This window comes from Tachypleus tridentatus, chromosome 7 (assembly GCF_004210375.1).
Source record: "Tachypleus tridentatus isolate NWPU-2018 chromosome 7, ASM421037v1, whole genome shotgun sequence".
In the NCBI taxonomy this organism is placed as follows: domain Eukaryota; kingdom Metazoa; phylum Arthropoda; class Merostomata; order Xiphosura; family Limulidae; genus Tachypleus; species Tachypleus tridentatus.
Genome location: NC_134831.1, coordinates 46327676 through 46342373, shown reverse-complemented (window position 1 = coordinate 46342373; position 14698 = coordinate 46327676). Strand labels below are relative to the sequence as shown.

At 31.6% G+C, this 14698-nt stretch overlaps 1 protein-coding gene across 1 annotated transcript; it reads left to right on the top strand.

Moving 5' to 3' along the window:
- Positions 1 to 2170: 2170 nt before the first annotated feature.
- Positions 2171 to 12887, top strand: LOC143255579 (apicoplast pyruvate carrier 1-like). Its single transcript, XM_076511449.1, has 10 exons — positions 2171 to 2292; positions 3915 to 4178; positions 5254 to 5380; positions 6937 to 7064; positions 8480 to 8606; positions 9476 to 9775; positions 9987 to 10109; positions 10670 to 10879; positions 12032 to 12131; positions 12427 to 12887. The coding sequence occupies exons 2-10, from the start codon at positions 3919 to 3921 to the stop codon at positions 12525 to 12527; spliced, it is 1476 nt and encodes a 491-aa protein (XP_076367564.1). The 5' UTR covers positions 2171 to 2292; positions 3915 to 3918; the 3' UTR covers positions 12528 to 12887.
- The last annotated feature ends 1811 nt before the right edge of the window (positions 12888 to 14698 follow it).

Sequence of the window (14698 nt, the reverse complement as noted above, 5' to 3'; positions counted from 1 at the left end):
CTTTGCAAGAAGAAACTAAAGAGTAGATATATCAAAATCGTAGATTTAATGTTTTACGTATAAAACGAAAGACTAAACACAAAGGGTTAAAAAATTAGGTTAAATTATCAATTAAATTGTGTTGCTATAAAGATAAGGTCATGTAGCCGTATCATTAAATGTCGAAGAACATCTTTCAGTAAGGCAAATGATGTCACATAGTTCTTATTTTGTATGTACCTCGAAAATAAAATAATTATATATACGTATATTTCTTGTAGATTTAAAGCTAGTTTGAAAGAAACTTTATATTCAATATGCGTTGTTTTTTTAATCTCGATATTGTACTTGTTTTTTTTTTAGTTTTGACCACCATCGTAAGTAAGACCTAAAATTTATCGAAATGTGAAGTGAAACTCACCACTAGTACTGGCGTACTTTAATGTATAGATTGGTTTGTTTTGAATTTCTTGCAAAGCTACGCGAGGTCTCTCTGTACTAGCCGTCTCTAATATTAACAGTGTAAAACTAGAGGGAAAACAGACCACCCACCGCCAAATGTTAGGCTACTGTTTTCTAACGAATAGTGAGATTGACCGTAACGTTATAATACCTGCATGGCTGAAAAGCCGAGTATGTTTGGTGTGACAAGGTTTCGAAACCGCAATCCTCAGATTAGGAGTCGAACGTCTCAACCACCTGGCCATTACGGACCAGCATAGAGTTTATTTGAATTATTTATACACTGCTGGCCAGAATGTTAAAACGGCTGGTATGGATTGAGAAAATTCTATATAGAGTAGCGAACAACAATAGCATTACATCTACCACTAAACTGGTACAGATATGTAGACGACACGATTGCGGGATTCACATTTACAGAACACACATTTAATTTTTACAGTCACATTAACTCTGCTCATTCCAACATTAACTTCTTATGTGAACATGAAGAAAGTAATCAAATTTCATTTCTTTATCTCAAAATTACAAGAACCGATACACAGTTTAAAACAGGAATTCACCGAAAAATCACCCATACCAGACTATACATTTCTTGGGACTCAGCACATGAAACAAAACAAACACTCGACATACTAAGAAACCAAATAAACACAGCCATAAAACTATGCTCACCAGATAAAATTAATAATGAATTAGACAATATAAAACAATACTTTATGAACATCAATAAGTTTCTTCCACAAACCGTAAAAAAACATTACACGCACACACTTAGACAAGAAGCAAAATTTACAAACAAAAGTAAATATATCCCAATAATAAAAAAAATCACAAAACCATATACTGCTGCATACCATATATTCCCGATATCAGAAGAAAAGTAACCAATATTTGGCAGAAACCAGTAACAAAATATGACATTCCAGTTAATACCAAATTTATTCAAAAAATAGGCACAAAACTAAGGTCCATACTTTGTAAAACCTATAGAGACAAACACCACACCAATATTATTTATAAAATACAATATGGTAACTGCCTCGACTTCTATATTGGAGAAACAAGTAGAAAATTGGAAACCAGATTCAAAGAACACAAAAAGTCACCTTCATGCGTTTTCGAACACTGCAAATCAAATAAACACAATATAACCATAAAAAACACCGAATTACTAAATACAGAAACAAACATAAACAAAGCCTTAATTTTACAACAACTCAAGCCCTAAATAAACCTAAGTAAAGGAACTCCTTTATACCTATATACTGAATATAATCCAACATCTAAGCAAGTCCTCTACATTCCTACACTAAATTACAACCCCCTTAAACATGTGTTCAGATTCGGATCAGTTACCTCTTACTTTATTTATGATCCTGTCGATGACCGAAGAAGATCGAAACGTTGTTTGCTTCTCTACATAAAATTTTCTCAACCCATACCAGGAGTTTTACATATATCTTTTTCTCTTGACGTCGGTTTTCTTGTCATCACGGAATGTGAATTATTGTTTTGTATATGATAGAAAAGTACTTTTCCAACAAGATTAATACATATACCTACATCATTCCTGTCTTTGTTGTGTCCATAACTTTAAAACAATAAACAAGATTACACTTACACTAATGCTTCAAGCCATCTGTTCTGAAACATGAATGCGCATGCACACAAATAGAACAGTTGTCATGTAAGTATAAAAATAGTTTTGATTAAAAGTTATTTTCCTCTGTGTGAAATCATAGCGTTTCTTAGGTTTCATGTATCATATTTTCTGTGACGGTTAAAATAATTATTACTTTTTGTCCTAAATATTTTTTTAAAGAAAAGGAAGAAACAGTATTGGTCACTGTAAGAAGCTTTTTTTGTTATATTTATACCTGTTGTGGAAAGTAATTCAGAACAGTTACAGTATAAACATTACAAATTTTACTCTTTAATTTCGTTTCGTAGTTACTTTACTAATTACACGAAGTTAAAAAATATATACTGTTTACAATCACTTAGTATATTTCTGATTTACTTTTGTAAGATACCACTTTCCTAATTTCAGTTTTATATATTCTGGTTTTCTATTTATTCTAAACCTTTGATTCACTAAATAGTTACACGTACTAAAATAAGCCAGATGTATCATGTGTTGCACGTTCCTTATTATTCGATATATTGTTAGGATCACGCAATCGTTGATCTCAACTTTAGTTCTAAGATAATTATGTGAAGCAAATGAGGTAAACTTCACACAATTTATCTAAACAAAACTATTCATAGATCTACTAATGATGTGTGAATTCGCGTTTGATATTGTTTCTGGATCAGATGAGGTCCTAAATACGCCGCTATATAAAATTTTCCGCTTCCATAGGGCACATTGAAACTTATAACATTCGAAATAATGTCTGTAATTCTTCAGCCTTTAACAATCATGAGATACTATTAGTACAGTTATTATACAACAAGAGAATAAAGAATTTTATCTTAGAATACTTAGCATTGTTTACAATGTACCAAGACCTAAACTCGATAAGGAAGAAGATTTTTATATCATTGAAACTGAGTGATGTTGGAAATATAATAACTTTTAGTAAGTTTTAAAGAATTTATTTCCTTTCATATTATTTGTTTTTGGCGTAAACAGAGTACGTTTTTGACGTCATTTTTATTAATCCTTTCATGTGTGTAATTTTATAACACTGATTGACTGATTACATTATGTAACAAAATTTTTACTTTTTGTTGTTCCTGGGTAAAAAGTGTTATTTCCCAATTGCTTATGCCTAAGTAAATGGTAAATACCTATTTTTCTCATCAAACTTTGCTTTTGTCACCTGTGAGCGCGTAACGAAAACATGATTGAAAACTATATTTGGAGGCTGATACGTAAAAGTCATTTGCATTACAATCGCAAATTCCAAAACACGACACACTTCTGAACATTTTCGTTCGTTTTTGTATGACTTTAGTTTAAATACATGTAAATCTTAATTCATATGTTGTTTTATTCAGACCTTATGTGAATGAAAATGTGCAAGTTTGCTCGTTTTTACATTATCCAGTACAGAAGTTTGAAGAGAATAATGGTCATTTGCTGTATTTTTAGAACATAAGCAATTAAGAAATAACACATACTATCAGGAATAAAATTTGTGGTATACATTCTTATTTGGAATTAAGCCAAAAGCTACACAATATGCTATCGGTGCTCTGCCCACCGCGGGTATTGAAACCCGGTTTCCATAACTATGAGTCTTCAGTCATATCACTGTGCCACTGGAGGGTCTATAATACTGAAGAATTTATTTAAGTAATGGCAAGACAATTAAGACCAAATATTCAGTACACTTTTTACAGTTGCAGTTGTATAATGTGATTAGGTAAGTGCTGTATATCATAGAATTGCATAACTATGGATAATATTTTCCTTAATTTCGTTCAAACTTTAAAGTATTTCTTTTATTCGTATAAATAAATAGAAAAATGGAAGTTCGACCGTTGGTGTCAGTTGCTGGATGTTTCCTGATTTATCTGGCACTCGGTACAGTACTAACATTTGGAAACATTACTCCTTACATAACTTCTTACCTAAAACAAAGAGTCAAGAAGGACACAACATATGAAGAAACAAGCTGGATTTTCTATGCATTTATCTCTACATGTTCATTGTTTTACTTTGGAGGCAAACTAGGTTCTCTCATTGGACGTCGCTGGAGCATGATTATTGGTTCTTGTGTTTTTTGGTAAGATGTATGATTGTATTTATATGTAATGATAATAATAACTGATAGAAACAATGGCAACAGGTCTGTTTAATTCATGTTTGTCAATAGTTATAATATATAATGACATATACAGTTGTAATTAACAAAACTCGGTAAGTTTTGTAATAATTTAGAAACGTCATTGGAATTTTCATTCAAAGAAAACGACACCTTCTTACTGAAATAGAGGGTACACTAAAAGCTGTTTGGGTTTTATGCTGAGAAATTAAAGTATTTGAAAATAGGCATGAAAATGAGCGTGGGTATAGTAAACGTTTATTTGAGAAACATATTAACTTGTTATCATTAAATGAATTGAAATTACCATTATCTGTCAAATAATACTAATTAACCGACATAATAACAAAACACTCTAATGTAGTAGATTGATGATAATATAATATTTCTTCAACTCTGAAGATGAAAACACGTTGCAATACAGGAAATTTATTGAGTGTATGGAAATTAACAACATAGTAAAAAGTATTGTGAGGACTTTGTAACTCTCTGAAGAGCAAGCACAAATAAAATACTTGTTAAATTGAAGTGATAACAGTTTTACCACAAGAAGACCACCAGAAATAGCACGTGACTGTCTACCAAAGTAGATCAATAAATCCTGCAGAAACGCTTTTTTGTTTGTTTCATGTAACGCTACTAAATGTCTTAAGAGATTTTTCCATTATTAAATCCATTGACAAGAGTTCAAAGTTTGAGCACAAAAACAAAGATGACATTGCGATATATGATTATGAAATATGTTGGTATAAAGTAGGAAGATACGAAATGATTGCGCTATAAGTGTACAACAAAGATATGCTATATAGATAAAGGAACAGAAGGAAATCCAAAATAATGATACTTTATTGGAAGAGCAATATTACAATGTAAGAAATTGGAATAGGAGAGATGGTAATACTGTTTTTAGATCTGAAAGACAGCTCTTCATATAATACATACTTTTTGTTAATGTGAATATTATGTGTGTGTAACTTTCGTAGTTCTCGTACTGTCGTATTTATTCAAGTTAAATAAAACATTTTTTTTCTGTTAGTTTTGGGATAGCAGGAACGTACTGGAGTATACAACACAGCCTCGTAACAACCATAATCACTTATGGAGTGATTGATACTTTGGGGTTTGTATGTTGTTTTGGTCACCCAGTGGTTACTGCTGTCGAGGTGAGCACAGCTGTTTCGAAAATATCTCAATTAGAAATGTTTAAAAAACAGATAATTTCACTTTTCATTTGTTTAAAAAATATCATTTAACTATTTTTTTCTGTTGATATAAAACAACATTCATATATGTATATACATTTATATATCCATGTTAACGTCCACAGCTAACCTACACGATAAGTTAAGTCTTCGAATTTTATTAATTCTTGAATTCATCATACTTGTACAAACTGTTATGAGAAGGGTATGGGTAATTACACCGCTTGGAATCTAAACTTTGTACGTGTCACTCCACGTCACCATTTATTTCTGAAAATAGGAGATGTCATAAAAGCCAAAATGCATTTATCTAGATACATTATCATATTGTCTGGTCATTGAGGTTTTAATAATGCTGTTGAGAGGAGGCTATGATGGAGATGTCGTGAATCTTTATAAGTGTATTTGTGTAATCTTATAAATTAATAAATGAAGAAATATTTTTCCACTTTTTATGTATATATTTCATTTTGTACTTCAAGTACATAGACTAACAACAATATAAGGTTATAATTCAACATGTTTTAAGAGACATTTTGGCTAGTGATGTTACGAACTTGGTTTTTCTACATATTAGTTGTGAATCTATTTCATGTTTACCTCTCACTGGCAAAATAGTATGTCTGCGGACTTCCAAGCTAAAAAACAGGTTTCGATACCCTTTGGTGGCTGAACACAAATAGCCAATTGTGTAGATTAGTGCTTAATTTAAAACAACAACAACAACGAGTTGATTTCTAACAAATATTATTATGTAAATACGTCACGAATATATTTCATGAATTATCTTTATTTTGGTTCATTCACAATGGAACTTACTGACTTCGGTACTTGTTTTCTGTCTCTTCGTTTGTGAAATTTGAATTTCAAGTTAGATTAACGGAGTGGCGATAGTGGTATGCTCGTCTACGTGGAACAATCACTAATGATTAGACGTGGTTTCGCTTTGTTTTCTTATACACTTCTTAATAATCCCGTAAATCTATAATGAAATGGATGTGTCTAGTGATGCAAATACATATCGTTCCCACTACCGTGTTTCTCCGAAAATAAGACAGGGCTTATATTAATTTTCACTCCAAAATATGACACCAGGGCTTATTTTCGGGGGATTTCTTATTTTGATATATTAAAAAAATAAAGTTACAAAGTAAAACTATTAAACTAACCATTTAAAATAAACTATTATTAAACTATTAAACTAACTGATTAATACTTAAACAAACTAATTAACTAACTATTAAACTAATTAATAAATTATTTTTTTTATTTCTTTCCTCTTCCTGCCACTCTTAACTAGGGCTTATTTTAAGGTTAGGGCTTGTATTAAAACTATCCCCAAAAATCACACTAGGTCTTATTTTATAGGTAGGTCTTATTATCGGAGAAACACGGTAGTAACCAGATAATATATATAGTTCACACAATACGTTTCTTAACTTAAAATGTCATATCACATTTAGCTTGATTATTTCAAAAGAATCACCACAAAATAAATTAACTTTTTTTTTTCACAGTTATTTCCCAACAACAAAGGCTTTGTGACAGGGCTAGTTGCTTCAGGGTTTGCAGTAACTCCTCTCTTTATGAATTGTGTTCAGACATTCTTTGTGAACCCTAATAATCTCGAACCTGCTTCTGATGGGTAAGTAACAAATTTCTGTAAACTTTTGTACAGATAAAACAGAGACTACTACTTTCAGTTTTGTAGTACCTTAACACTCCTACGAAAAGTGGGGCCTAATAGGCCCCAGAGCAACTTGAAAGGTTATTAATATTAGGCTAATAAATTTGTATTTAAATGAAATTGCCATTTCTTTTAATATTAATAACCTTTCAAGTTGCTCTGGGGCCTATTAGGTCCCACTTTTTGTAGGAGTGTTAATTTACTTTTCCTTGTTTTTTTTTGTTTGTTTTTGAATTTCGCACAAAGCTACTCGAGGGTTATCTGTGCTAGCCGTCCCTAATTGAGGAGTGTAAGACGAGAGGGAAGGCAGCTAGTCATCACCACCCACCGCCAACTCTTGGGCTACTCTTTTACCAACGAATAGTGGGATTGACTGTGACATTATAACGCCCCCACGGCTGGGAGGGCGAGCATATTTGGCGCGACTCGGGCGCGAACCCGCGACCCTCAGATTACAAAGCGCACGCCTTAACGCGCCAGGCCATGCCAGGCCCTTACTTTTCCTAAAAAATAATCAAAATTCTTACTACTTTGTATTTTAACTATTATTTTTTTCACTGTAGAAGTCCTAAATATTTAGAACATTTCGGTAGAAAATTATAAAGATTGTAAAATCATGCTATAATGGAACTTTTACTTATATGACACTGAAAAAATTATTAATGCGCGAGATGCGAACACCAACTTCGTGAAATCTTTACTGCGTGTTCATCTAGATTTGCAATCGGAGTCACAATTATCCCGTATCGACTCTGTTTCTTACAACGTAGAACTTTATTTTTCTTCATTCGCAGGTGTTTGTCTTTTAAATTATATGTAAATGTAACAACTTTTTTCTAACTTGTTCTAAGACAACCTTTCATTTATCAACTTACATAACTTCCGTCTAGGGTACGGGTAAGGCAACTAGTCTGATATAATCGACCAAATCTTCCATATTATTGTTTGAAATCATTATTAATTACTTTTATCTTAAAATATTTACAATGTCTTCAAAGAGTTATATGCCATAGATCGTTCCTTCATTAAATTTAGAAATATTAAATGTTAGTTGTTGAAACAAGGTGAATGACATTTTAAATACCAGGCTGGAGCAAGGTATTCGAAAGACACAAATATTGTATAACATAAGGTATTGTAGCTATAATTTATACTTGAGTTTTCTTATTAGTTTTGTGTGTTGATTTCATTTTTGTAGTTACACATAAGGCTACACCTTGGACTATCTGTATTGTCGAAACCTTGTTTCTAACCTTACAAATAAATCTGTGTTAAGTGGAGTGATGCTGTTTAATCTCATCAGTGTAGTATTAAGTTAATTCTTACGTCACTTTAGTTTTTTATTAACAAGTAAACATTCAACATTCTTTCAGATATTTTTACAACGATGAAATTATAGAAAGTGTTCCTGCTTTGTTTCTGATAATGGCAAGCATCACTGGTGGCATTCTACTGATTGGGTTACTCATGTATAAAGAATTACCACAAGAATCAAAACAGGTTAGAGGCGTCTGAATTAAACAGCTTATTAAAGGAACTTTAGATTTCAAAGCAAATCTTCATCATAGGATATGAAGAAGTCCGACTTATTTATTAGTGACAGTTTTTATGAAGGGAGATGGGAATCTTTTAATTCTGAATAGTAAAATCTAAGTGGACGTATGTTAAATTCCAACCAAATTATAAAAATTATTCAGTTTCAACCACATATATTAAATCGCTGGAGATATATCCTCTTAATGCTCTAAAATCCTCTGTTTAACTTCTGCTCGGTTTCCTGTTAGTTACATTATGAATAGAAATCTAGATGATGTTTATATATAAACACGAGTTGTTTGTATGATAAGTAACTCCTCATTAAACCCAAACGCGGCAGTAAAAGAACTTTCATTATATCAATCACGTTTTTAAACGCTTCATTATTCCAAGCAATACTTTTTAAAAATGAGAGTAAGTTTTATGGATTATTTATAAGTGCCATCACTCTCCGTGTTCCAGATATGTTTCATTAATTAAGTGGTACCTGTTTTCTTCTTCCTTTTTCAGTATGTAAGATTCTATTCTTAGAAAAAAATAATTAGTGTTATTGCGTATTTCTGAAGAAGTTTTGGCATATGTGAACCGAAGCTGTGAGGATAGGTGTTTAAACTAATATATGGAAACGTTGGTGGATTAAATTTTGATGTAAAGAGGATCAGCAAAGGTTTAATATTAACGAAATGAATTGATTTTTAAAGAAAATAGACTTTAGTAAAATGATGACTTATTCAGTTAATTAAAAAACGAAAATTTGGTACTACTATTTTCTATTATATTGTATTGTCAGTTTCTATTAATACAGAACAACTGTACTGATATATTTAATCCAGGGAGAAACAGTATCCACTGAATTAACATGCATGTGCAAAACGTCAAGGCATTCGCGTATTAAAGAATCAAGTACAAACACACTGGACTCTAGAACAACAATAAATATTGAAAAACTATCTACATCATTGGATGAAACTCCAGGCAATGCGAACGCTGATGACCAACAACCGTACAGAAATAATGAAGTTAAGCTACGTGTGACACCTGCAGAAGCTCTGAAAATGAAAGAATTTTATCTTTTATCAATAGTTTGTATGTGCTCATATTACCCATTTACGTTTGTGAGTGTTTTTTATAAGGTAAGTAGTATCTGTAACTTTCAACTACTGTGACAAAGATTAACCTTTAAAAACTCTGCATGCAACTACTGAGTACAGTTTTCTAAAAATAAGGAGAAGTTATGTATAGAAACTAAGTAACAACTCCAGATCTATGTTAAAACAATCAAGCCTGAGTGATGAAAGAAATTTTGCTTTTTCATCTCAAAATTACTTTCTTACTGTTTTTCAGACATATGGACAGACATTTATAGGAGACGATACGTTTCTATCTATCGTTGGTTCTGTAGCTGGAGCTGTTCAGGCTCTCAGCCGGGTGACTGTGGGCTTAATTCAAGACAAAATATCTTACAAGGTAAAAACGTGTAAAGGGAAGTGATTGAACTTATGTTGTTATTAAAAAATTATAAAGATAATATTTCTTGTGTTAAATGTATAAAATCTTCATGGTTACACAGTAAGATAGAAAGTTTATAATAATAAAACTTTTGTCTGAGCTCTACCGTATAACAGCAAGGTCCATTCTTTGCTTTGAACATAAAGCGAAAATATTTCAGTGTGATAATACTCAGATAATACTGACACAGTAAAAATAATGTTGAAAAAAACATTATTTTGAAAATATGTTTAAAACAGTTTAGTGTAACGCAAAGAAAAACTTATACGAACAGTTTTAGATTTCTCTATCATCAGTCGATTTGATAAGTACTGTTTTTCTCATCAAAATAAAAGGAAAAAAACATACACTTAATCAAAAGTCTGGACCGAATAATGTGTACTTATAATAAGAATATATCTCTGGATTAAAAATAATAATTCTGATCTTTTATAAAGCTGTTGTTTTATGTTTCTTGTATTTTCAATTAGTTTTTTATAAATTTTAATCACTTAAGTTATAATATATTATATCTTTAGTTAACGACTCTTCTCTTGCTGGGAATAAAGACAGTATTACTGTTCACTATGGTGGCGACATCTCTTGAAGGAAAAGTTATGTACATGATCTGGATTTGTGGGCTCTCTTTTACATTTTCCTTGGCCTTTGTCTGTATTCCGGCTGCTGTTGCTGAAGTTTTCGGATCGAAATACACTGCTGAAATTTTGGGAATGGTATTTTTTACATCAGTAAGTACACAACATTGTTTCAATTTTTTTACGAGGGTTGTTCAAAAAATACGCGGGCTGTTTGAATTGCGTGGCTCCAGTTGGTTTCAGAGGAATCCGCTTGGTGTCGCTAGGTTCGCACAGATCAGCTGATTACGACGCCATTTTACGATTGCAGTATCTTCATTTGTGTATTAGCTACGCGGTTTTAAGTGAATTGCGATATTTTCGTTTGGCGGATTTCAGAATGAATGACCTGAAGGTGCAACGACTTGCTGTGAAAATTTGTGTTAAACTTGAAAAATCTGCGACTGAAACTTTTGCTATACTTAACACGGCTTACGGTGATGATGCTATGAAGCGTACGGCATGTTTCAAGTGGCATGAACGTTTTATGGATGGTCGACAGTCTATTGAAGATGATGAGCGTCCTGGACGTCCTTCCACGTCAACTGACGACCCACACGTCAACAAAATCAACACCCTGGTGCGGACAAATCGACGTCTCACTGTCAGGGAGCTTGCTGAAGTGTGTGGGATATCCGTTGGATCTTGTTACGAGATTTTGACAAAAATTGAAGATGCACCGCGTTGCTGCGAAATTCAGCTCTCAGAACTCGTGAGTTTTTGGCCAAACACTCGATCACTGTTCTTCCCCACCCCCCTACTCACCTGACCTTGCTCCTTGCGATTTTTTTCTTGTTCCCCAAACTCAAAAGACCCTTGAAAGAAAGAAGATTTGAGACGATTCCCGATATTAAGGCAAATGCGACGAAGGAGCTGGAGGACATTACAAAAGAAGCGTACCAGGACTGTTTCAACAAGTGGAAATACCGTTGGGATAAGTGTGTGCGTTGGGGAGGAGAATACTTTGAAGGGGTCCCAGACCTGTAACTTCTAAATAGAGTACATTTTGTTTTATGATGTTAGTCCACGTATTTTTTTAACAGACCTCTTATTGCTAAACCAAAACTAAATAAATGTTTCTATAACGAAATTATTCAACTATGTGTAGTTTATTTAAAGACCAACCCTCTTTGAGAAAATGTAATTACCTTAAAATCACTTTATCTTCTAGATTTGAAATTATCAGAAATAAAGTTGATATATTTTTACAATACATTAAGTAAACATAACGAGTTTTACCTAATAATTCATGGCATTTTATTTTAGACGGCTTCCTTCTTTCTCTGGTCCTTATTTATCCATCGTATTATTTCTTCGTTGGGATGGTTTGCTACATTTTGTGTGACAGCGACTGTGTCTTTCACAGGTCAGAATGGTGTCGTTTTAATTAGGAATAAGAAGTATTCTATTTTAGTAAGTTTTAAAGATCAGCGTTTGTTGTTTTTATCATTTGTTTCTTTGTAAATAATAAATGTAAATAAATGTCTAATTCACAATGCAAATTAACTACCATGTTTTTATGATACTTCAAGCATTCGCAATCTGAGACACTAAGTGAAATACTTTAGAAATTAATGAACATATATTACGTGATTGCGTAATGGCAAATAATTTATAATTTTGTGTCTATATGCCTGTTTGTTTGTTTCTTCCTTTCATAGGGATACTTGTTACTATACTTTTCCCTGAAACACAACCAGTAATTCCAAGAACTTTCGACAAGAACATCGAGGGAATCAGTTACGAATCTTTTGAACATTAGAAGTGACTTTCTTTATACTAGTTAATCTACAGATGTTTTAAAACTACAACATCAACACAGCTTTCACTTTCTTTTTAATAAATATGTTATAAAGTATCATTATGTTTATTATCTGTCGCTACTCTGATAAAGATTTTTTTAACCCATCTCAAAGATTTTCATTTGCTGTATTATGAAAACAAATTCATAAAGTAAAATGCCATATGTTAATGGCTCATTGATAATTGACGTATGCTCTGACGTCTTCAGTAACATAGTAGAATAATGTAAACTGGAGTATAGATGTATTAGTTTGGTTTTTCAGGGCTTGTCTTTGATGAGACCATAGGATGAAACACATAAAAATAAAATAATTTTCTCTGGATTCCAGCTGTTTCTCTTTACTAACTATCTTCATGTATTATTCTCATATATCATATACAAACATTGCCATGAATGTTTTGAAAGTTAATGTTTTAAAAGTGTTTATTCCACTGTATTTATAACATGTCTTTTATCGGAAATTGCAGAAAATCCTAATTTTTCATAATTTGATAAACTCTAAGTTAATGCAATATCATGCATTATAAGGTTACTGATGAATAAACTTGTTTTTTTGTGATTATTATTTCAAAGGAAACGACTTCTGTTCTACGATATCATCAAAAAGAAAATATAATCCGAGAATTCTGTTTAAAAATATTTATCTAAAGATTTTCTATTCTTCAGACAAATATTGAACATAGTGTTAAAAAAAATATTATATCTAACATACCAGCTAAATACGATGTAATTTAAGGAATGTTTAGTTAGCATTTAAGAGTTAATTTTAATAAAGTGATTAAAACTAGATACAATAGTATATGTATATTTTCAAATGTTATTTACTCACACAGATTTCTATATTAATTTAGTTATTTCAGAATCATTTAGAACAAAAGTTACTAACTTACTTTTCTGTAATCTTTGCAAATCATGTTGTTTAAATTATTAACTGTTAATCCAATATGTAATAAATTTACTACTGTTAGTTATTTATACATATTGCAGGGAATTGTATCTTTTATTATTGCGTGTTCCTAAAAATGAAAGACTAGGCTACATAGAGCGGGAGAGTATATTATGTGTATGAGTATTTGAAAGGCCTTTTATTCACACAGTAAGTATTTGTTTACGAAGGAATTTCAGAATTATAAAAAAACTAGTATAAGTAGTTTATTCATGTAAATTACATGTATAAAACAATCATAAACAAATGCTTTGTGCTTAATTCAAAACAAACCAAACCATTAAATAATTTTTTTAAAATTTGTTTGTCATAATCTTAAGTATTACATAATTTTACCAATTATTAATAAAGGAATGCATTTGCTCTAAACAATCTAAGTAACCTCATTAATGGCTCTTGCATGTTAATGGGTCTTATGATGTCTATATCTTAATTTCATACAAAACAAAGAAAAAATTGTTTGCTTGTCTTAGAGCAAAGCCATATTGGGATATTTGCTATCTCCACTGCGGGAAATCGAACACAGGATTTTAGTATTGGAAGTCTGTAAACTTGGACTGTCCTAAAAAGGACCAATCATTAAGGTGACTGTTCCATCTAATTCGGAACCAGGAATTCTGTTATTGTTCAAAACGTCTTCATCTCTGAATATTACAGATATTGTGTGGTTGACATATTATTATACGTTCTTATCTACTTTCATTGATAAGATACTATTTATGTCGACACCTAATGTATTAAACGTTAGGGACAATTAGTGAGATTGTGTAACTATTGGAATAATATGTGTTTGGATTAAACTACCTCTTCTCTGTAAATTAAGTGTTCTACCTGTTATGTCAGTGCATTAAATTCAACAAAAAAAAATAAGACATTCTCGTCATTCAAGAAACGAGTGCAATGGAACGTATTTTCATTATCTTATCATTGTGTTCGAATTTTCAGAAACCAACAAGTTGTTAGCTAGATCTAGAAAGTCTGTAAAGATAGATAGAAATAAGGTTCTGCTGGTGTTTGAAAACAATCTGGTATTTAATATATTTACGTTTTAGCTTACTACTACCGCTTATTACCAGCGCTGATAGACTCAGTAAATTGAATATCGTGGAATCTTTTAAAAGTCGTAAGAAACTTAATAGGTAAAAGCCTTAATATTATGTTGTCTAATCAATCTTTCTTTAAC

Bases quoted from the DNA above. Each gene is read 5' to 3' on its own strand.
- LOC143255579 (XM_076511449.1), top strand. From the start codon at position 3,919: ATGGAAGTTCGACCGTTGGTGTCAGTTGCTGGATGTTTCCTGATTTAT. The intron at 8,607-9,475 runs GTTAGAGGCGTC...TATTTAATCCAG, and splicing joins TACCACAAGAATCAAAACAG to GGAGAAACAGTATCCACTGA. The intron at 9,776-9,986 runs GTAAGTAGTATC...ACTGTTTTTCAG, and splicing joins TTGTGAGTGTTTTTTATAAG to ACATATGGACAGACATTTAT.